The sequence below is a fragment of the Hylobates moloch genome, unplaced genomic scaffold (genome assembly GCF_009828535.3).
Source record: "Hylobates moloch isolate HMO894 unplaced genomic scaffold, HMol_V3 SCAFFOLD_1, whole genome shotgun sequence".
NCBI classification, from domain to species: Eukaryota; Metazoa; Chordata; class Mammalia; order Primates; family Hylobatidae; genus Hylobates; species Hylobates moloch.
The window spans coordinates 38,869,228-38,894,495 of NW_026652276.1; the positions used below are offsets into that span (position 1 = coordinate 38,869,228).

Genomic DNA, 25,268 nt, shown 5'->3' on the forward strand with positions numbered 1-25,268 from the left:
TTATTTATACCCTGCCTTATGCAAAAGGAATTTCAGTTGGCTATCATTTCCAGTTTCCACTTAAGCTTAAAAAATCCTACATAATCAGAAACTATTTTGAAATCATATATTACACAAGTCAATAGAAATCTCAATAATAAAATACTAATGTGAGGCTACCATTGTGGTAGAAGTCCATCTAATGTTAAGAAACGAACAACTGAATGATGAAAGAAAAACATCCTCTTTAAAATATGGTGTTCTTTCCTTCTTCAATAAACCTCATCTATAATGTGGGGAGGGAAAGATACGCTATTGGGAGTCTACCCCTATTGCATGAAAGGTCATATACCTTGAGGGTGGTCTTTTCTTCAATGCTGGAGTAGACAACAATATGTCCTTCCCAAGATATAGCCAAATTAGGAATGGTCAGGAACAGAGAACTCTCACAAGGTGGTCGTAAAGTCCTCATGTACTGACCTTTCTGAATGGTATGTATAATCACCGTTCCATCCTACACACAGGATATATCAGAAAATGAAAAAGACAAAGAAAAAGAACAGCAAAAAAGAATAAAAGTAGAGTGGGCCAGATAAAGAAATGTGGGAAAGGAACCAAGAAAATGATTATTCCATCAAGGATACATGCACCTTAGGAAAAATTCCAACTTCAAAATTTCAAATAGTATTTTATTTCCTAGAATGTCCTCTTCCCTTAAATAATAAAATGAATAAAATCCCAAAATGGCATTCAGTGTTTTCTTTATTTTGCAGTCTATTCTACTTTTGCAAAGTCCTATACAAATATGGTATAATATTTCTATACTCTTATCAATTCCTCTGAAAAACTTTTTAGTTATAAATGTTGGTAATAAATTTGTAGACAAAATAAATAGTATTTCCTAAAGGTGAAATCTTACCCTTGATCCTGACACTGCCATGTCTAGCTCAGTGCTGATGCCGACACTCAATACCTCATCAGTGTGTCCGTAAAGAATCTGAAAAGGTTTAGATGCTAAGCCCACAGGAACACCTCCCTAATAATAAAAGAGAAAAGCAAAGGTAAAGGTGGTTTCTTGTTTCCTGTTTTTCACTAAGTTTATATTGCATTTAAGCCTTCTAATCACAAACTAACATCGCAACTAGTTAACAGCCACTGAGTCTATTCATAATAGTACTCATTCTTACATTTCTACTTGGATTTCTGAATTATTCTCCATCTCAAAAACTTAACTAAGCTCAAAACCTTAACATAAATTGTTGCAATGTTGACAGTCTTGGATTAATTTTTCCAAGTATGTTATTTCCCCTTTTAATCTACAGATTTATTCTTCCTTAACTTCAAATAAACTTTTTGTGTTATATTTCTGAATAACTTTATTTTTTTGAGACAGGGTTTCTCATTCTGTTGCCCAGGCTGGAGTACAGTGGCATGAACATGGCTCACTGTAGCCTCGACCTCCTGGACTCAAGTGATCCTCCCACCTTAGCCTCCCTGAGTAGCTGGGACCACAGGCATGTACCACCATGCCTAGCAATTTTTAAAATTTTTTTGTAGAGATGAGGGTCTTGCCATGTTGCCTAGGCTGGTCTTGAACTCTGGGGCTCAAGTAATCCTTCCGCCTCAGCCTCCCAAAGTGCTGGGATTATAGGTATTGGCCACCATGCCCGGCTGAATAATTTTTCCATTTATTGGGATCGCTGCTTCAGGGACATCAATTATCTTTATGCTGACTGTCTTTGATTTTTATAGCTATAATTCTTTCTCTAACTGCTTTAAAGTTATCTTTTTATTGGCATTCACTCTGATTACATCTTTTTTTCCGGGCCACTAATTTGATTTGCAGCCACATCAAATCTCTTTCTTGTAGTTTCTGCTTCAGGTTTATTTGTGTTTGTAATGGTATTTTTTTAATATGTCTTGGCTGCAGCCCTTTGAAAAAACATTTGTGGTACACAGTAGGTATATATATTTATGGGGTATGTAATGGTACTGGTTTTAATCTCAACTTGATTCTTCTGCAACCTTCGTTTTCATCTTATAATGCTATTTTATCATTTCATGTTTGATCTTCCATTTTATTGAACTGCCATTCTTATGTTTTCCTAATAACACAATTGTATTGCAAAAAATTGCTCTCTGAGTCATCTTCCAGAAGAAAGACTCTTTCTTCATGTCTTTAGCGTGCTTTGTCTTTAGCATACATATAGTTGTATGTTATTTGTTTTATTTGAATAGTTGCTATTTGTATTTGTGATTATCCTAGACAACTCTGCCCACACCTTCCACCTGTTCCATGTGGTGTGCATTAATTCCCCTCGACACTCTGCTACCTGTGACAAATTTGTCTTTCCCTGTGAGTATCAGTCTGAGTGCGTAGTGCACTATATTTAACTTTTAAAACTCAGGTAATTCCTATATAATGGAAGTAATTCCAGTTCAAGAGAAAGAGGAGCCCTTCCTAAATTTATTTGGTAAAGATTGCATATCCCCATACTAAACATGATAAAGACAGAACAAAAAGATCTATTTTACTTAAGAGTAGAGAAATCATTAAAGTACTAGCTAATAAGATACATCAGTAAAGTGTAATAACAATATTCCATAAACTATGTGGGTTTATTATAAAAATTCAAGGATGGTTCAAACCTAGGAAAGTTCTCAATGTAATACATTATATCAAGAAGAAGTAAGAGAAAAATTATAAATAAGATAAACTGGGAAAAACAGCTGTAAAAAACATTATTGGAAATACAAAATTAGAACATGGACTGTGGATTAGCTAATGGTATTGTATAAATGTTAAGCATTCTGATTTTGGTAACTTCACTGGGTTTATGTACAAGATTGTCTTTGTTCTTAGAAAATACACACTGACCTATTTAGGGGTAAAGGAACATGATATCTCCAACTTTTAAATGGTTAAAAAAAATAAGATGCTGTAAGAGGGAGATACTAAAAGAGACTGCTAAGACACACGATACAAAATACACTATTTTTGCAAATTTTTTACAAGTTTGAAATTTCATTAAAACTATAAAGTTACCAAAAGAAAAAAACAATAGAAGGAAGCTAAATACTTAAATGTGAAAAACACAACTAGTGAAACCTAACAGCAAACACTATACTAAATGGTAACATTGGGAAGGCATTTTCATCAAAATTAGATATAAGGCGGAGATGCTCACTATAATTTTGCTTACCTTATTGTATTAGCTAATAATATAAGAAAATGAAATAATTAGTATATTAGAAAAGATAAAGCAAATCACATTTATTTTCAGATCACATGATTGTATTACCTACCTTATTTTCAGAAAATCCAAGAAATACTAATAACCATGAGAGTTGATAAGAGGATTTGGCAAAGTAATTCGATATAAGATAATTGTACAGAAATCAGTCAAATCACTATATAGCTTTTCTTTATATTAACAATAATCAGACACAAAAATGATTTTTAAAACCCTACTAAAAACAGTAATAAAAAACATGATAATTTGAAGTAAGTATCACAAGGTATCAGATCTAAATGAAAAAGAAAGAAATTTTATCAAAGGACATAAAAAGGACCTGAAACAAACATGAAAAGACACTTCCTATTTCTGTAAATAAATAACTATAAAAAATACCAAATTATTGGGAGGCCGAGGTGGGCAGAACGCTTGAACCTAGGAGTTTGCGACCAGCCTGGGTAACATGGCAAATACAATCATTTTCTCTCTGCTAAAAATACAAAAACTAGCCAGGCGTGGTGGTGCATGCCTGGAGTCCCAGCTACTTGGGAGGTTGAGAAGCGAGGATTGCTTGAGCCTGGGAGGTCAAGGCTGCAGTGAGCCATGATTGTGCCACTGCACTCCAGCATGGATGACAGAGTGAGACCCCGCCTCAAAAACTACAACAACAACAACAACAACAACAACAACAAAACCAAACCAAAAAAACCCCAAACCAAATTAACATATAAATTAAATACAATTTCAGTAAGACTAAAATGGAGTTTTTTTTTTTTTTTTTTTTTTTTTTCAAAAAAAGAGGGTATGGGGCCGGGTGCGGTGGCTCACACCTGTAATCCCAGCACTTTGGGAGGCCGAGGCAGGCAGATCATGAGGTCGAGTTCGAGACCATCCTGGCCAAGATGGTGAAATCCTGTCTCTACTAAAAATACAAAAATTAGTTGGGCGTGGTGGCGTGCACTTGTAGTCCCAACTACTCAGGAGACTGAGGCAGGAGAATCGCTTGAACCCAGGAGGTGGAGGTTGCAGTCAGCCAAGGTTGTGCCACTGCACTCTAGCTGGGCGCAGGACAGAGCAAGACTCTATCTCAAAAAAACAAAAAAAAAACAAAAAAACAAAAAACAAAAGAGGGTATGGTTAAAACATAAGTTCGTATGTAAGAATAAATACCTATATAAGACTAGCTGAGAACATTACACTTTAAGTGTAATGCTTCCTATTCAGAAGTAAACAAAGCCTTATCCAATGTAGATAAATAAATTACCAATAAATTAAAGATTGTAATATAAGAAAACAAAAAAAATTAGAAGAAAACAATTTTTTTTTTGAGATAGGATCTTGCTCAGTCACCCAGGCTGGAGTGCAGTGGCAGGATCTCAGCTCACTGCAGCCTCTGCTTCCCTGGCTCAAGCAATCCTTCCACCTCAGCCTCCCACGTATTATAGCTAGGACTACAAGCATGTCCCACGCTCAGCTGGGTTTTTTAAATGGAAGAAAATTTCTAGATACTTTTTATAAATTTGGAGTGGGAGAAAGCCTGTTAAGACAATGTAGAAAACATAGAAGCTGATCGGGCACAGTGGCTCACACCTATAATCCCAGCACTTTGGGAGGCCAAGGCAGGTGGATCACTGAAGGTTAGGAGTTCGAGACCAGCCTGGCCAACATGGTGAAACCCCATTTCTGCTAAAAATACAAAAAAAAAAAAAAAAAAAAAATAGCCAGGCATGGTGGCATGTGACTGAAATCCCAGCTACATGTGAGGCTGAGGCAGGACAATCGCTTGAACCCGGGAGGCGGAGGTTGCAGTGAGCAGAGATCATGCCATCTCAAAACAAAAGAAAAGAAAACAGAAGCTATTTAACAAAAATGATACTTCCTGGACCAATATTATTATGAGAATGCAATCAGGTTGATGAAAACTATAAATCTATCATTTCTAGTAGTCCCACAAGAAAGAAAGCAGAAACGTTACTATGCTAAAAGACAATAAAATAATTACTGTTTTCCTAGGAGAGGTAAGAAGGAAGAATCTTTGGAAAGCAATAGGGAATAAGGTAATGAATCAGACAGTAAACCTAGGAAAAAATGCAGTGATTCGAACAGGACAAAATGTGGGTAAAAAGAATACAAAGGAGCTTAGTCACTGCCAGAAAACAATTCGATGTCCTAGTAGAACATTTTGCTAGTATACTCAGGGTGAATCTCTGATCTAAATCAAGAACATTTAAATGTGTGACTACCTGTTGTGTTATTTGCCATATCATACATGTAGTATCTCTGGAACCAGAAATCAAATGTATTCCACAGTAATCTGTAGCTAAGCAAGTCACAATATCTGTAAGAAAAGGAATTAAATAAAATGAAATGCCTCGTTTTGCTAAACTAGAACTTTAAGAGCAATTTTTGTTAATGTTCAAACTATTTCTAAATCAGTTATGCCAACAGGGAGGAATGTAGACATGGTACTGGAAAAGCATTGGGGAAAAAAGACACAGGAAAGCAGCAGTGTCAAAATCACCTTGGAGAGCTTTCTTTGAAATCTCCATTCTCTGAGCATGAGAAGCAGACATGAGGTGTGGGGAATGACTACCACAATCTTGGGACGAGGTTAGATAGTTTGAGATAGATCCCCAGTTAATTTTCATATGCTACTTTGCTTTCTCATCCCCATTCACCTTCTACTCTCATTGGGAATTGTAATCCTATAGAATATATGTCCTTAGAAAAACTGCACATACTATACTATAAATTCACAATACAAATATATTTTTCCTAAACTGCAAACAGCTGAGGTAAGTGTTATCTTAGGATTGACTGGTACAGAATTAGCAGAAGACTCCATTTTCCTTCCCTAACAGGTTTATTAGAAAAAAACCTACTCAACATTTTATTCTTATATTGAAGACTAATACACTAAGAAGTAGCAAGTTAAAACTACATTCGACAATTTCATCACTCTCATGTTTAACTGTTAACATAGTAATACAGCAGTTGATGTCTTATTTAATGACAGCAGATTTTATTAGCATTTTGTCTTAAAATTCTTACTTTTATCATTCATTAAAAAAAAAAACTTAGCCTAACATTTTCCAGATACTATGAAGCTGTATTTAATTTATATGGTGCTTTATTATACCCAAAATACATGAGACACTCCTACAGAAAGTATATATTTATAATCCTACACAATAAAAAAGTTCACTCAGCTTCAAAGGTAAAATTTAATGCTCTTTACAAGGAGCATGTACTACTTTTATACTTAAGAAAAAAAGAAAATTTTTGAGCATTTTTGGAAAAAAAGCTAATGCTTACCCATATGCCGGATGATGTGTGAGATAATTTTGCCTTTTGTAAGTGACATCACTTGAATGCTATTATCCCAGTATCCAGAGCTGAAGAGCAACTTTGCATCATGTGATACTACAAATAGCTTAGAAGTGATCTCTAGCCCGGGAGCAAAAGGACCATTCATACTGCGCTGAGTTCTGTAAACACAATTAAATATCAGACTTTTCCTTACAAGATCACGTATACTGATGTGAACTATTCTTTTTAAACCTCTCTAAAAAAGAAATAAAAAATTAGTCCCAAATGTCCTATTTGAAATGTCTATTAATAAACGATAGACTTTCAGAAAATACGTTATCTCACTGTAATATTTTTCATAAATTAAGAATATACATAACAATCTCAAGTGGTATGCGAAAAAAAGTGAGATCAGTGAAGGTGTGAAGAAAGCTTAAATCTTGGATTTCAAAGACAATTTAATAAAATTGGCAATTTTGTAAATGGCAGCCTTAAAGTTTAAAGACAAGACAGGATATGACAGGACTAGGAATATCAGAAATAAACTTAAACCAGGGATGTCCTACACAAGGTGATGAATAGGAGATAAATCAGGCAGATAAGTGTGTATCTAACAACACTATGATGACTGTTCTCCATTTGAACCAAAGCAAGCATGCTGGTTTTATCAGCTTCCAAGTGCAATACCTGTGAGCTTAGCCAATCCAGATTCTGCAGAAAGACAAGTGATTGCAATTCAGTGTGTATACAGAAAATGGGGGCTAATTCTCATACTCTAGCTATAAAACTTTATTGTTCAATATTAATTTGCTGAGAATATGCTTCTTGCAAAACATAACAGTACTATGTGGGATAAGAAAGAAAAAAATACATTTTCCTTAATCTCATGAAGTTGTATTCTAGTTGAGGAAGACAAAGATACAGTGATAACAATTACATCATTTTAAATAGTTTTCAAATACATGGTGTAATTTGATCCTCAACATGGAGTGTGATTTTTGAATTTTATTTTTAGTTTTTTTGAGGTGGAGTCTTGCTCTGTTGTCCAGGCTGAAGTGCAGTGGTGCAATCTCGGCTCACTGCAACCTCTGTCTCCTGGGTTCAAGCGATTCTCCTGCCTCAGCCTCCTGAGTAGCTTGGATTACAGGTGCCCACTACCATGCCTGGCTAATTTTTATATTTTTATTTTTATTTTATTTTTTTGAGATGGAGTCTTGCTCTGTTGCCCAGGCTGGAGTGCAGTGGCGTGATCTCGGCTCACTGCAAACTCCGCCTCCCGGGTTCACGCCATTCTCCTGCCTCAGCCTTCCAAGTAGCTAGGACTACAGGCGCCCGCCACCACGCCTGGCTAATTTTTTTGTATTTTTAGTAGAGATGGGGTTTCACTGTGTTAGCCAAGATGGTCTCGATCTCCTGACCTCGTGATCTGCCCGCCTCTGCCTCCCAAAGTGCTGGGATTACAGGCGTGAGCCACCGCACCCGGCCAATTTTTGTATTTTTAGTAGAGACGGGGTTTTGCCATGTCGGCCAGGCTGGTCTTGAACTCCTGACCTCAGGTGGTCCGCCTGCCTCAGCTTCCCAAGTTCTGAGATTACAGGCGTGAGCCACTGTGCCCAGCCATGAATGTGATTTAACTAGAAAAAAAATAAGCAAACAAACAGGACCACTCAGTGTAAGGGAAACACCACTTTAAGTGAGAACATAACTTTTGGAGATTAAAACACATAGGTCTTATTTTTACATAATAAAGTAGAATGAAATTACAAGGAAGTCTATTATTCCTAATGTAATTGTATTTCTATAACTCATATTATGGAAATTAAGTTTTGTATGTAAACCAATATAAATTCAGGACATAACTTAAAAATAAGGGAAGGTTGGGGAGGGGAGGGAATGGAGGAAGGAAGGAAGAAGAGATAATCTGGATCTCAAAACATTACTTTCAGGGTCAGGAGGCCTATAATCCCAGCACTTTGGGAGGCTGAGGTGGGCGGATCACTTGAGGTCAAGGGTTCGAGACCAGCCTGGCCAACATGGTGAAACTCGATTTCTACTAAAAATAAAAATTAGCCAGATAATCCCTTGAGCTCAGGAGGCAGAGGTTGCAGTGACTGGGGATTGCGCCACTGCACTGCAGAGCAAGACTCTGTCTCAATAAAAAATATTTCTTTCAGAATAAATGAATCAATTAATCTAGTTTTTTTCCTGGCAATATGGTATCTGGTATAGCTATTTTGCTTTAAATATTCATTTACTTACTTTGGATTTGTCACAGTTTGATCCTTGATGAATGTAAAGTAATTAGAAATGTTTCTGTCATAAGGCAACCATCCATGGGTTCCAATAACATAATTCATGCTTATTGTTATCTGGAAAAGAACATATGAAGACTCAAATTAAATGAAATATTAAGGAAAGCAGCCCAGAATAACCAGATGCTCACATGACATTGGCATTTATCACTTAGGGAACACTGTGAGACTGTGTACTCCAAACATGAAACTCATTAAGTACATCTTAAGATAATTCAAACAGAAAAAGCTCTTTGTTTATCTTTTATTTTTGAAGCCAGGGTTTCACTCTGTTGCCCAGGCTGGGGCGCAGTGACATGATCTCAGCTTATTGCAACCTTCAGGTATGCGCCACCATGCCTGGCTAATTTTTGTATTCTTTGTATTTTTTGTAGAGACATGGTTTCACCATGTTGCCCAAGCTAGTCTCCAACCCCTGGGCTTAAGTGAGCCTCCCACCTTGGCCTCCCAAAGCATTGGGATGACAGGCATGAGTCACCACACCTGGCTTTGTTTATCTTATTGTAAGAAAACTTGTCCAATTTTTTTTTTTGAGATAGAGTCTTGATCTGTCACCCAGGCTGGAGTGCAGTGGCATGATCTCAGCTCACTACAACCTCCCGGGCGCAAGCAATCCTCCGACCTCAGCCTCTTGAGTAGCTGGGACCACAGGCATGCACCACCATGCCTGGCTAATTTTTTGTATTTTTAGTGGAGATGGGGTTTTGCCAAGTTGCCCAGGCTGGTCTCGAACTCCTAAGCTCAAGCAATCCACCCACAGCCTCCCAAGTTCTGGGATTACAGGTGTGAGCCACTGCGCTTGGCCCAATTTATCTTTCTTTAGGAAGATTATTTTTTCTCATGATTTCTCAAAGTTTATTAGCACTTATCAGCTGGCAGTTGGAAGAAATTCAGGGACCAGTCTTACCATAAAAATATAATATATATCATTTAGAACATAAACCAGAAGGAGAATTTACAATGAATACAATGAACTGTTAAGGTCTCCCTGTAGTGACAGTCATAGTAAGTAAGTTCTCCTCTCTTCAAAATGAAAAGCTTTTATCCTCTTGATTATAAAAGTTAACAAGCAACCCCCGACAAACGAAATTCTGGTAACTTTAAAAAACGCAGGCACTTTGTGAGGCTCAGGTGGGAGGATCACTTGAACTCAGGAGTTTGAGACCAACCTGGGCAACATGGCAAAACCTGATCTCTACAAAACATACAAAAATTAGCTGGCCATGGTGGTGTGTATCTGTAGTCCCAGCTACTCAGGAGGCCGAGGTGGAAGGGTCACCGGAGCCCAAGAGGTCAAGGCTGCAGTGAGCTGTGATTGGCACTCCAGCCTGGGTGACAGAGTGAGACTCTGTCTCAAAAAAAAAAAAATACATATATATATATACACATATATATATATACACATATACATATATATATACATATACATATATATATATACATATATATACATATATATACATATACATATATATACATATATATACATATACATATATATATACATATATACATATACATATATACATATATATACATATACATATATATACATATATATACACATATACATATATATACATATATATACATATACATATATATACACACATATATATATACACATACACACACACACACAAACACACACACGCATCTATATATACACACACATATATATATAAAGATTGAAATTCACAAGATTGCCACTGCTCAAAAAGTACTACTACTATTTTTGTATATCTTTTTATTTATTTATTTATTTTATTTAGAAAGAGTCTCACTCTTGTCACCCAGGCTGGAGTGCAGTGGCGCCATCTTGGCTCACTGCAACCTCCACCTCCTGGATTCAAATGATTCTCCTGCCTCAGCCTCCTAAGTAGCTGGAATTACAGGCGCCTGCCTCCATGCCTCTCTAATTTTTTGTATTTTTATTAGAGACAGGGTTTCACCATGTTGCCCAAGTCGGTCTCGAACTTCTGACCTCAAGTGATCCACCTGCCTTGGCCTCCCAAAGTGCTGGGATTACAGGCATGGGCCACTGTGCCCAGCCTATTTTGGTATATCTTTTTAGATTTTATTTTCTGAGCAAATGTTGCCCAGGCTAGTCTTGAACTCCTGAGCTCAGGCAATCTGCTTGTCTCAGCCTCCCAAAGCGCTGGGATTACAGGCATGAACCACCATGCACAGCCAAAAAGTGGCTTTAAAAAAATATTTATTTCCTCTTTTTTTCTAAGTTGTAATGAATATAGGCATAGCAGTGTGAAAAAGGTAAAAATCAACTTACCAGTAACTCAGGGCTGCCTTGAGACATAAAAGAACGATACTGATTTTTGGGGACGGTGGCCTTTAATAGTGGAATACCATCACTAATCCCCTACAAAATAAAAGAGGTTTAGTGGCTGGTTCTGCTCATCTTTATTAGGTACAAATTACTGAAAACCATCTCTTTAAATAAGGATGAATCCTGTGATACATCATTTTACTCTCTTGAAACATCTAATCAATTAATTTAAAATGAAGGAAAGGAATTATATACCATGTATAGATGGCGTACTTGAAATTTCTGAAACTCATCACCTTCTATGCAACTATTCTGCTTTTAAAAAGAGATGTAGATTTCAAAGAGCAGCAATAATTTAAAACAGCCAATGATTTAGGATCTATCCTAAGTTACACTGACATACATATAAAGCAGAAAATATGGATCATATAAGAACATGTTTCTCAAATAAGTCAAATGAGAAAATTGGTCATGATTTATAGAAATTTCCTTTTGGGTCTAACTTTCAAAAAACACTTCTAACCCATTAACTGGGGTACTTCCTGAAAGCCACAGTAGGACTAGAAAATAAAGACAGCGCTCAGAAAACATGTGCCATTATCTTCTAACAATGTGAAAGAGAACAATAATTTGAACTCAGTTCCTTGATGTGACAATCGTTCACAAGTGATATCTAATATTTACTAGGTAAATGATAACATTATTGGGTATGTACTATGTATCAGGTGTTGTTCTAAAAACTTAATAGGGACTAAGTAACAAATTATAAAATTCATTATAATTTATAAAATTTTAAAAAGTTGGTGATTATCTTTTCTCTTCACATTGTGAATTAATCCAGAGAAGAATGACTTGCATTTGAACAAGGCAAAATGAAAATGGTGCCTGAAAAAAACCCATTTGTTAAGCCCTTGCTTTCACTACTACCTCTACTTTCTTCACAGTTTGAACACCTATGAAGAGATGACCTACAAAAGGCCTTCTCTTTTCATATTAATATATGGGGAAATACCTTTTACGAGGATGAAAAGGGTACAAGTTATCGGTACCCAAGGAAATCTATGTGTTCTTTATACTGATCCAGATACTGAATGTGTCCTGGAGAAAGCTACTATGTGACATGGTGGGTACAGAGAAGGGCAAATGCGTTGCTGCGCCTGCAAATGGAACTTGGAACGTACTATATTACAAGAAAAGTCACAAATGATTAGATAAGATGAAAATAGTTCTATTGGCATTATAGAAGAAATACAGTATTGAATGTCCATCAGATTATGGGTCAAATAGGGTCTCATGTTGTTTTACATGCAGTAAAGAGTTAACATAGCAGGCCTGAGACTGCCATCATTGTTACAGAAAGGCCTACTTGCAAGACTGGCCTTTGGTTGGCATCTGGGACTTGGTTGGTGAACAGTTCATCCTTACACTGACATAAAACTTTCCCTCAATGACAAGGGTGGCTCACTAAACCTAGAGTGTTTGTGCAAATAGTATGGTTTATGCCAAACACTTGTTTTTCTTCTGGAGTCTGGAATTTTGGTATGTGCTAGGCAGAGGGGTGTGTACATGACCAGCCTCCAATAAAAACCTTGGGCACTGGGTCTCTAATGAGCTTCTCTGATGACAAAAAATGTGTTTCCACATTTCATTACTGAAAGAATTAAGTAGATCTTATGTGACTCCACTAGGAGAGGTCTCTTGGACACTTGTGCCTGGCTTCCCCTGGACTTCACACCATGTGCCTTTTCCCTTTGCTGATGTTGCTTTGTATCCTTTCACTGTAATAAATCTTAGCCATGACTACAACTACATGTTGAATTCCGTGAGTCTTTCTGGCAAATCACTGAACCTGGGGGTAGTCTTGGAGACTCCCAACACATCCTGGGAATTAGTCATAATTTCTGAGCATTGTTTTTATGTGTTCTGAGTTCTATGCAACTAACTTAGATACTTTTGGAAACAACCAAGTTTGTAGAGTTTGTATTGCAATCCTAAATAACTATTTCAGTAAACATGGATTTAGGAAAAGAGTGACAGATTAATTTTGAAGTGCTTTCACAAACACGTGAAAGCATCTACCAAAATACAGTGGTGTACCCCATAAAACTGTTTAATTATTACATCAATTTAAAAATACAGTGATGCTTACTACAGTATTGTTCATTTGAGTAAAATGTACTATAAAGCTTTAACTGTTTTTTTTTTTTTTTGAGACGGAGTCTCGCTCTGAGTGCAGTGGCGTGATCTCGGCTCACTGCAAGCTCCGCCTCCCGGATGCCATTCTCCTGCCTCAGCCTCCCGAGTAGCTGGGACTACAGGCGTCCACCACGACGCCCCACTAATTTTTTGTATTTTTTAGTAGAGACGGGGTTTCACCACCATGTTAGCCAGATGGTCTCAACCTCCTGACCTCGTGATCTGCTGGTCCCAGCCTCCCAAAGTGCTGGGATTACAGGCGTGAGCCACTGCGCCCGGCCAAAGCTTTAACTGTTATAAAACTCATAAACATTTTTTACACTACATTATCAAAAAATATAATTTTTTGATAATTCATTTTCCCATGGTATTGAATCTGAGAAACACGATGCAGTGATACTGCAATGCAGGGTTTTACAAACTACAGCCTATGGGACAAAGCCAGCCCACCACCTGTTTTGTAGGCGGTGGGTGAGCTAAGGATGGGTTTTATATTTTTAGATGATTACATTTTAAGTGGTTATATATGTATCTACAGAATATTTTTGAGTTTGCCTTTTGGCCTGCAAAGCACAAAATATTTACCAGTTAGACCTATCTCACCGCTGCATACTTTTCAAATAAGTTATTATTTGAAAGAAGAAAGAGTTTACCAACCTCTGCTGTATTGCAGAGACTGTTCAATGTATATTTTCAAACTAATCTTAGTAACTTCTTATTTTCAATTTTCTTTTTGTGAAGGGTTAATGCTATCTGTCCTAACCACATTCATAGGTATGAATGCATTTTATAATCACATTCTGAATTACTCAAAGTAATTTAATATGTATATTTAAACATTTGAATTTTTTATTTAAATTCTTTCTTTTTTTTTTTTTTTTCTTTTGAGACAGACTCTCGCTCTGTCGCCCAGGCTGGAGTGCAGTGGCGCAATCTCGGCTCACTGCAAGCTCCGCCTCCCGGGTTCACGCCATTCTCCTGCCTCAGCCTCTCCGAGTAGCTGGGACTACAGGCGCCTGCCACCACGTCTGGCCAATTTTTTGTATTTTTAGTAGAGACGGGGTTTCACCTGGTCTCAATCTCCTGACCTCGTGATCCACCCGCCTCGGCCTCCCAAAGTGCTGGGATTACAAGCGTGAGCCACCGTGCCCGGCCTAAACTCTTTCAATTACACCATTAACTATTCCTGTTTTACTAGACTACTCATTCTATCAATTAACAATGGACTTATTAGGATCTATTTTATATATGAGCAGACATTATAATTAAGAGCTATTAAGTTACCTCCATCTACATATCATCTCGATTGTCACAAGAAGCATTTTAAGTCAAACTATTTATTCTTCTTTGTCAGGAAAATGTGAAGTAGACGAAAGAAAGCCAAGAAAAACAGTTCAGACTACCACTCAGCAGCAAACAAAAGCTTCCAACAAAAATGTTTTAAAAATCCAACAACAGATTATTACAGTATAATTTACTATCTTAAATATTATAATCCTTACTTCCCATTAAATAATAAAAGAACTTTAAAGTGTACAGAATTTAGAGAAAACTCTTTTTGATATTACCAAGTAGGATATTACCTCTATAAAAAATGACTTGAGTTCAGGAAGGTGTTGAAACAGGTTTAGGGTTGAAGTGTCTATTTTGGTTGGCTTCTGCACTGCTTCTTCTGCTGATAATCTTGGAGGGTGTGGTTCCTTCAAAATAATTTTAAGGAAAAACAATTCCATATCTATATTATTAATCTCTCACTCTGTTCCTTCATATACACTAGGCTCTAGCTACAATGAATTACATACCATGCATTGTTGACAATTACAGGCGTTGGCTCAGACTATTCTCTTAGCAGAGTTACTACTTTCTTCATTTCTTTGGAAACTCCACTTCTACTTTAAAGTTTTTCTTACTGATATCTCTCCTAAATTTTTAAGTCAGAATGTATTATTCTCTTTTATTATTTTTCCTTGGCAAATAATTTACATTTTAATTATAATTTATTTCTTTCTATATTGGATTACATATAGTTGTTTATGGTCTGTCTTCCCCAACTAGGTTATAAGTGCCTTAAAGCTAGAGAAGCCTTATTCATTTTTGGATTTCCATACTAGACCAGTATCTTACACATGTTAGATGCTTGGTAAAATTAAATGTAGTATTCAAAATTCAGAATGTATAATTTGGATGAATCTTTAATTCCTTGACAAGATCAAAATGTCAACATTGGCCGGGCGTGGTGGCTCACACCTGAAGTCCTAGCACTTTGGGAGGCTGAGGTGGGTGGATCACTTGAGGTCAGAAGTTCAAGACCATATTGGCTAACATGGTGAAACCCTGTATCTACTAAAAAAATTGGTCAGGCGTAGTGGTGTGCACCCATAGTCCCAGCTACTTGAGAGGTTGAGGTAGGAGAATCGCTTGAACCCACAAGATGGAAGTTGCAGTGAGCCAAGATCGTGCCACTGCACTCCAGCCTGGGTGACAGAGTAAGACTCCATCTCAAAAAAAAAAAAAAGAAAAAAAAAGAAAAAAAGAAAAAAAGTTAATACTATCAGAATCAAATTATAGGTACTGCTGCATACTTTTCAAGTAAATTTTGTTCTTCCTCAACTTTCATGTCAGAAACACAGAACAGTATCATCTATAAATATGAAATAAATGGCAAGTAAAATGAACATTTCAAAGGCACAGTTAAAAGGCAAAACAGGATTCTATCTAAAGTAAATTCTTGCATCTCTACAAAAAAATATTGATTATAGGCAATAGATGTGAAAGCTGTAAGTACTAAAATATTTAGCTTTTAGATCGGGCGCGGTGGCTCACACCTGTAATCCCAACACTTTCGGAGGCTGAGGCAGGCAGATCACCTGAGGTCAGGAGTTCGAGACCAGCCTGCCCAACATGGCAAAACCCCGTCTCTACTAAAAATGCAAAAAATTAGCCAGGTGTGGTGGCGGGCCTCTGTAATCCCAGCTACTTGGGAGGCTGAGGCAGGAGAATCGCTTGAATCCAAGAGGCAGAGGTTGGAGTGAGCCAAGATCGTGCCATTGCACTCCAGCCTGGGCAACAACGGCAAAACTCCGTCTCAAAAAAAAAAAAAAAAAATTAGCTTTTAATAAATATTATTCACTTTATTTCAAATCAAAGGCTGATTTTTGTATCATTTTTATGACAATAAAAACTAATTAGCACCACTTGTGAAACAAAAAAGAAAGGTAAAACAGGTGTGAAAATATGGTAGCATCTATTTCAAAGCCCTATGAAGCATTCTGTTTTAGTCTATTACTTTTGCCTTCTGACTGTACCAGTAGATAAGGGATAAAGCATTGACTTCATATATGACTATTCTGTAAAAACCAATGTTGGAGGTTCCAAGCAAACTGTTGCTAAGGAACAGTAAAAATTACAAAGCTTAGCCCAATTACTGTATTGACAGAAGTACACCTATAAGTTAGAGCTTAGATACACTACAAATAGCTGTGGCGATTTCAATTCAATACTGTATTCAAGAGAGATACAAAGATGATTAAGAGAAAGTTGCTGCCTTTAATGTATTTATAATGTACTGAGGCAAATGGATAAATATATAACCTAAGGCAGAAAGTGTCCTAATTAGGTAGCAAATAAAGGCCCATAAGAAGATGTTAAGGGATCTAGTTTAACAGGGAGCTTACAACTACTCATTCAGAGGAAACATGGCATGCTAGAAAGGCTTTGGAGTTAGATGGTCAGGCATATAATCCTAGTCACTTTCTTGTTGTGTAAACTTAGAAACTAAGTATTTAATTTCTCAACATTATAGGCTAGGTATTACTTTCTGTGAGGCTTGGCTTTAACTCCTAAAAAATGAGGATAGCTGAATTTTTACTATGAAGATTAGGTAAAGTACCTAACAAACACAGTGATTGCTTAAGAACATATCTAGTTAATAAATGATTTGTTTTTGTGCATTCTACATCACTAAATTCATATACTGAAAAAGATCAAGACATCTTTGAAAACTAACATTAGATTAATTTCTATTAATCTAAACCTGTGTGACATCAGGAAGATAATGATTTAATTTCAGATACCAGTATAGGGAAAGAAATATATGTAGTAATATTTAATAATTTGATTCTACATTTTAAATATTCTATAATTTGATTCTAAAGACTGGGTTTGGGCTCTGGAAAGCAAGTGCCTTTTTGGGCAGATGTTAGCTATTATAAGTTTTATATGTGGAATGAGTGCCAGTATGAGGACAGTTTTAATGGCATACCCTAACAGGTACTCAGTTTTTCCTCTTGGAAATAACGTAAGACTTTCTGAGCAAATAGAAATCTTTCTGTGACTGAGAGTAATTGGCTATATATATGGATCTTGACTGCAATATTTTGTTATGTACTTAAATCTACTTCTTAAGTTGACTTAAATCTACTTCTTAAGTTGTTGATAACACATATGACTTATGACTTACCTTTAATAATTGACAAGGTGTTTGCCCAAAATTATTAATCATCCCTTCTAAGGCTTTTCTTTCTTTCTCATCTGTTAAGGCATCCAGATCCACAGCTCCTAAAACCAGAAGAAGTCAACTTACTATAGAGTGAAAACAAATCAGCAAGCCACATCACTGATTAATGTATCAGGCTCATTGGTGTGTGTGTGTGTACACATCTTTTTTTTTTTTTTTTGAGACACAGTCTTGCTCTGTTGCCCAGGCTGGAGTGCAGTGGTATGATCTAGACTCACTGCATCCTCCACCTCCTGGGTTCAAACAATTCTCCTGCCTCAGCCTCCTGAGTAGCTAGGACTACAGGTGCATGCTACCACGCCCAGCTAATTTTTGTATTTTTAGTAGAGATGGGGTTTCACTATGTTGGCCAGGCTGGTCTTGAACTCCTGACCTCAGGTGATCTGCCTGCCCCACCCTCCCAAAGTGCTGGGATTACAAGCATGAGCCACCACCCTGGCCTCATTGGTATAGTTTCAATAAAATATTATTCCATTCTTCAATTTATAACATTGTGAAAAGGTAATTAAAAAAATCAGCAACTCATCAAACATTAAATATATATAAAAATTAGCCAAAATATTTTAAGCAATTCAAAGTTAAATGATATTCTATGAAGGTTTCTATTGGGCCGGGGTGGTGGGTCACGCCTGTAATCCCAGCACTTTGGGAGGCTGAGGCGGGAGGACTGCTTGAGACCTGGAGTTTGAAACCAGCCTGGGCAACAAAGTGAGACTTCATCTCTCTAAAAAATTTAAAAAATTAGCTGAGTGTGGTAGTACGCCTGCAGTTCCCAGCTACTCAGGAGGCTGAGGCAGGAGGGACTGGTTGACCCCAGGAGTTCCAGGTTGCAGTCAACTATGATTATGCCACTGAACTCTAGCCTGGGTGACAGAGCAAGACCCTGTCACAAAATAAATAAATAAAAAAATAAAAATTTCTTTTGCAAAAATACAAACTATACTCAGAGTACACCTAATTGTTTTGGTTATGATAGCCAAACTCAAACAAGAGTAATAACTACACAAAAATACTGCTTTAAGTTATTGCTTGAAACAAAGGTTTCAAAAGGTAATATTCTGGTTAACTGATTATACTCAGCCACACCTAATATGGATTGTTACACGACTAGTAATTGGCTAAACTAGGTAAGTCCAAGCTTCTAACAGCCATGCAATACTTTCTCCTTACAAACCTATTACCTGAATGGATACGGCATGGCAAAAATATTCTCATTTACTAAAAGTCTCTCATAACTTCACACTATTCACAATCTTTAGAACTATTAGTCTTCTTAAGGATTAGTAAAGAACTACTTTTTAAAAATCATTTTAAGGCCATCAGAAGATATTCTTGATTCTGAGCTAAATAATGCCATCATATGTATCATTTGAAGAATCTGTTATTTGTAACTTCAAAGGCCTTGTTTCAAAATCTGCTACTCTTTAATACTGAATATTTAATGTTTGACTCAACTGGATAGGACAAATACGTTAGAGATCAAAAACTTTTATGATGTTAATAAGTGACATTTATAACTAGATTGGCATATATACACTTAACTACTATTACAAAAAAAGCAGCGGTCTCTTAATCTTTCAGGTAAAAAGATGTTTTTAAAATGTAGTCTTTCTCATATTAAATAGGCTTCAAATAACTGTAAACATATATTAAACAACAGTTTCTATCAAGGTAAAGCAAGAGAAAAAGTGTATAGATTTATACCTTCATAACTACAATAATAGAAAACATTGAGTGCCTCTACTGCAGCTGGTCCCCTCTGTTTATAGCCAAAGATCAGATCTATCCATTCATGAAGATGAGCTGAAACATATTCAGACTCCTAGAAAAAGAACAAATTTAATAATTAATACAGAGATATCTTCCAACTACACTGTAAATTCAGTTCTTTAAAAAGGTAAGGACAAATGAAACATTTCCACACACAAATCTTTCTGGCAGCAAAATAAAATTATCTCAAAATTTTTAGTAGCGTTGGCTTTTACCATGTTGGCCAGGCTGGTCTTGAACTCCTGACCTTCAGGTGATCCACCCACCTTGGCCTCCCAAAGTGCTGGGATTACAGGTGTGGGCCACCGCACCCAGCCAAAAGTGAACTCTTTGATTTGTAAGCACAATTTAAAGAAAATATAAAAAAGCCAGATATTGCTGGGTTCAAAAATAAAAAAAAAACCATTGCAAAGCCAGGCATGGTGGCTCATGTCTGTTACCCCAGCACTTTGGGAGGCCAAAGCAGGTGGACTGCTTGAGCCCAAGAGTTCAAGACCAGCCTGGGCAACATGGAGAAACCCCCTCTCTACAAAAAATTAGCTGGGAATGGTGGTATGCACCTACAGTCCCAGCTACTCAGGAGGCTGAGGTGGGAGGATCACCTGAGCCCAGGAGAACATGGCTGCAGTGAGTTGTGATAATGTCACTGCACTCCAGCCGGGGGACATTTCTCAGTCCCGGGATCTCTAGAGGGCAAAAACTCTCAAAATGAGAAATTGCCTAAGGCAACTATCAAATCAGAATGTCACCAATAAAATATGGTCTTGGATAAAGTTTAGTTCAAGGATTTGGCTGTAAAATAATCTCTTGAGACCTCAGAAAGATTTAAGGTTGTGCCCCACAGACCCACTCAACTAGAAAATAGAGTGTCTAGGAATCTTAAGAGCATTTTTCCATAGTAGCCGTCCATCCAGCCCAAAGTAGAGAAGGGACTGTTTGGTAATGTTGAATGGCTTTTGTCCAATAGAGCTGACACATAAGAAATCTATAAAGTTTTAAATGGAATTAGACTAGTTTAAAGACAGAAACTGTTTAAAAAAGAAGAGAGACCTTTGGCTTTCAATTCACTGTGGTTAGGAAAGAGGCTGACAAAGATACTCATGTAACGAAGTTTGTTTGTTTATTTATTTATTTATTTATTTATTTATTTATTTATTTATTTATTTTTATGGAATGAAAAGAATGACTTAGTGGGGAGCCAAAAGCTCAAAGGTAGAACCAAGAGCCACTGAGAACCCCTCTCGGGAAACAGGACTGGACCCTGACAGAAGATCTGAGAGCGTGTCCTTAACTGGAATTCTGAATTGCTATAAACCAGTATTTGTATTTGAGACTGCTAGGAGCCGCCTGCTTTTCTCTTCCTTTTGAATGGGAGTGTCTGTTATAAGTTCTCTTATCCTTTCATACCACTGTTGTTATATGGGGGCAAATAACTTGTCTCTTTAGTTCAGGCTTCAGATCCAAGAGGAGCCACATCTGAGTAGTTTCATCCACACACAGACTTGACTCAGATAATGAGATACTGAATTTTAGGCCTCAAGCCTTAATGCAGAATAGCAAACTACTGTCTGTGGGTCAAATCTGAGTTGCTGCCAGATTTGTAGATTAGTAGTAGAACACAGCCACATCCATTTGTTTTTGCACTACAATGGCAGAACTGAGTAGCTGTGACATACATCTTATGACCAACGAAGATTTACTATCTGTCCCTTTAGAGAAACAATTTGCCAATTCCTTCCCTAATGAGATGAGAGTTTTAGGGGAAGGGTGTCTTGAGAGGAAATGAATATATTTTCAATGTAGGAGGAAAATAATTTGTGACCAGAGGGCAGAATACATGTTGATTTAAGATAGCTACAAATTCTTTCTCACTCTTAGCATTGAAAGATGGAGCTCAATTTCCCTGATATTGTTACTGCTTAAACATTACAAAGTGGCAGAAGTGATGCTATGAAGAAAGAGTGGAAGCTTCCACTTTTGGGGAGCACTTAGCTGCCAGATGAGGAGTCTGACTACCCAGTTGGAGAGGAGATATCCTGAGATTACATGGAGAAGGAGAAAAGCTAGCATCCTACCGTTTCAATGCAGCTTTCAGATGACTCCAATCCCAGCTGCCATATGACTGCTACTAACTGCATGAGAACCTCAAGCAAGAGCAGCAGAATTCCCCAGTTGAGGCCAGCCCACCCACTGAACTGTGGGAGATGATGATAAAATGGCTATACTTTTTTCTTATTGTTATACTTTAAGTTCTGGGATACATGTGCAGAACATGCAGGTTTGTTATGTAGGTATACACGTGCCATGGTGGTTTGCTGCACCCATCAATCCGTCATCTACATTAGGTATTTCTCCTAATGCTACCCCTCCCTTAAAATGGCTATACTTTTAAGCCACTGAATTTTGGAACAGTTTGTTACTCAGTAATACATAACTGAAATATATAATTCTAATATCTTATTAATAGGGTTGTGAAAGCTGTATGGATAAAAATGGAGTCCCTTATGCCAAAACCTAACAAAATCCAGCGGAGAGGCCATCAAGGAGGAGCTCTTATGCATACATGCCTACATGCCTACAATAAAGACTATGACAAAGACACTCTGAAAACCACAACCATACACCAAGAATACTTCTGCGAGGATGTCTGCCCAGCAACTGCCTGTTCAACCTTGGACTAATGCCATCCTTGTTATTAATCCGTGTGGTCAAGGATAATTGTTTCAAAACAATTTATGTAAACTTCCTCACTTTACCTTTAAAAATCCTTGCCTTCCTGGGTACATCTCTGGTGCTTAATGGTTCACCAGGGCACAGGTATTGTCAGACTGCAATTCATCATTCATTCCCAAATAAACTCTTTTTTTTTTTTTTTAAGATACAGGGTCTTGCTATATTGCCCAGGCTGGTCTCAAACTCCTGGGCTCAAGTGATCCTCTCACTTCAGCCTCCCAAGTAGCTGGGACTACAGGTGCACACCACCCACACTTGGCTAAACTCATTTTTGCTTTTCTAAATTTTTTCTAAATTCCTTATTCATGCATAGGGTTAAGGCATACAAATATTAAAATCAAATTCTGAATTTTATAAATATATACTTATTTTATAAATATATAATGATAAAAAATGTTTCCAAGTACTGGCTTAATTATTTTCAGAGTCCTCCAACACTTCAGTTTAGGTAAAGAATAAAGTGAGCTACTGTGGGGAAAAGTGGAGCCATCAATATCATCTGCAAGATAGCAACACAATAACCAATGTTAAACTAACCCTCACTAGTCCTTCAATTCCAAATTAGGAAATTTAGCTAAAAACTAATACTTTATTTATTTATTTTTGAGATGGCTTCTCGCTCTGTCTCCCAGGCTGGAGTGCAGTGGTGTGATCTCAGCTCATTGCAACCTCCACCTCCTGGGTTCAAGAGATTCTCTTACCTCAGCCTCCTGAGTAGCTGGGATTACAGGCACCCGCCAACACACCCAGCTAATTTTTGCATTTTTAGTAGAGATGGGGTTTCGCCATGTTGGCCAGGCTTGTTGCAAATTCCTGACCTCAGGTGATCTGCCCGCCTCGGCCTCCCACAGTGCTGGGATTAGAGGCGTGAGCCACTGTGCCCGGCTTTTTTTTAAAGTGGCATTTAGGGTTTAGCTGCCTTTTTTTGCTTCTTTTTTTTTTTTTTGAGACAGTCTCGCTGTCACCTGGGCTGGAATGCAACGGTGTGATCTCAGCTCACTGCAACCTCTGCCTCCTGGGTTCAAGCGATTCTCCTGCCTCAGCCTCCCGAAGTAGCTGGGATTATAGGCATGCGCCACCACGACTGGCTAATTTTTTTATTTTTAGTAGAGATCAGGTTTCGCCATGTTGGCCAGGTTGATCTCTGAACTCCTGACCTCAGGTGAGGCCTTGGCCTGCTTGGCCTCCAAAAGTGCTAGGATTACAGGCGTGAGCCACTGTGCTTGGCTTAGCTGCCTTTCTTTTAGAAGCTTAGTGAAATCTTTCAGAGAAAACAAAAATGTACTCATCCTTGTTAGATTTGAAATAAATGTGAAAACTGTACAACACCAAACTACACCAGCTTGGTGATTGGAACATTTACATATACAGCAGATGGACATTTTACAGAGCTGAAATGTTTAATATTTTGATATATATATATATATTTATTCATGGTACTATACTATAGTCTTACTATATCAGAAGATTCATATCCTCAAAATAAATTGCTATATTGTACTTTCTAAAGTCAGCATATACAATAGATTACAAACTAATCTAGAAAAATAATTAAGTCAAATTATCCCATCCTCTGGAAAACACAACTTTTATCTTATTATTCTGTCTAATAACTAAATGCAAAAGTCTTACCAAAGCTTTCCTATGTTTATAGATGAAATCTTCAGCTGATTTAGCCCATTTGGGGAGAATGACATCATTTACTAATTCTTTGGAAACTTGTAGACGACCCAAGTTAAATTCTAAGACATGTAAAAAGAAAATGTATCAAATCATTTTAGATTATAATAAACGAAGTAAAACAAACAATAATGAGGGCATATTCCTACGCAAAACATATTTTTTTCTTTTAAAATTCTTATCTATTGGAGTACATACCAGTTAATTTAAAAACAAAAATAACTAGTTTTAAATTAGCTATTATAAGGTAAATTAGAGTAAGAATTAAGTTAAGCAAGAAAAGTAGGGGAAACTATAGCTACAACCCTTATTTTAATCTGACCAAAATGCAAAATTAAGTTTTCTTCTTACACTTAAAATAATGAGAAGGACACTGTCTCTCTAATAGTAAAATACAGCTCCTTAAAGCTTTTTGGTGTAACTCATACCTTAAACTCACCTACTGGAAGAGTTATATTTGTCTGGTGGAAGAATAATATATTTACATACCACTATTCTAAATAGATACTTGCATAGTAAAGATTTGCTCATATGGTTAGAACATGGCATTTTGATAAAATTTCCCCAAATATGAGGTTGTTTTGTTTACACAACGTGGCAGGGGAGAAGGGGGACTGTTAACACAAAAAACTTCAAAAAAGAAGGCCTTAAAATACCAGTTTGCTGCCTTAAAATACCAGTGTATCACAAGTTGGAGAAGAGTTTAAATGTCATAAAATGACAGGATGCACAGGGTCTTTGGTCTTATGTTAAACCCATCACAGTGTAGCAGATATTATTCGTTGCCCACCTGATAGTCATTCCCTCTTTTTATTTGCTAGCAGAACCTTTATTTCATTCAAGTGTCCATCTCTGCCCTATATTTCATGCCCATTCCAGGTGACTGGTCTAGGGGTTGGTATATGACCCAGTTCTGGAGAGTGAGGAGAAGTTACGAGAAAGAGTTTCTCACTCTTAAGAAAGGACACAATGGATTAACAGCCTCACTTATTTCTATGATACTGTTGGATCTGCCTATGATGCCTAAAACTGCGTTAGGCATTTGTGACCACGAGAGGAACTAGCCAAAGCCAAAATAGAACGGCAGAGTGAGAATACAGAAAAAAAGTTGGCAACGATGATGCTAAGCTATCTGAAACTACCATACCTCAGGATTTTTATTATGGGAAACACTAAAATTTCCTTGTTTGCACAATTTTGAGTTGGTTTTATTAAATTTTTTTCCTAAAGGCATTCTGTTTTTCTTTGCTTTT

General features: G+C 37.1%; 1 protein-coding gene across 5 annotated transcripts in view; it reads right to left on the minus strand.

The window, feature by feature from the left end:
* Positions 1–25,268, minus strand: part of NBEAL1 (neurobeachin like 1) — a 212,068-nt gene that overhangs the window by 14,931 nt on the left and 171,869 nt on the right. For 4 of the 5 annotated variants that reach the window (XM_058439532.1, XM_032754888.2, XM_058439546.1 and 1 more), the window contains 10 exons: positions 23,968–24,077; positions 19,537–19,654; positions 17,776–17,873; positions 14,900–15,016; positions 11,124–11,213; positions 8,784–8,893; positions 6,531–6,703; positions 5,459–5,553; positions 899–1,015; positions 332–493 (listed from right to left, as the gene is read on the minus strand). In XM_058439532.1, coding sequence (XP_058295515.1) covers positions 332–493; positions 899–1,015; positions 5,459–5,553; positions 6,531–6,703; positions 8,784–8,893; positions 11,124–11,213; positions 14,900–15,016; positions 17,776–17,873; positions 19,537–19,654; positions 23,968–24,077 — 1,190 coding nt within the window. The remainder of the gene's footprint in view (positions 1–331; positions 494–898; positions 1,016–5,458; positions 5,554–6,530; positions 6,704–8,783; positions 8,894–11,123; positions 11,214–14,899; positions 15,017–17,775; positions 17,874–19,536; positions 19,655–23,967; positions 24,078–25,268) is intronic. The other variant, XM_058439537.1, reaches the window with a different exon arrangement.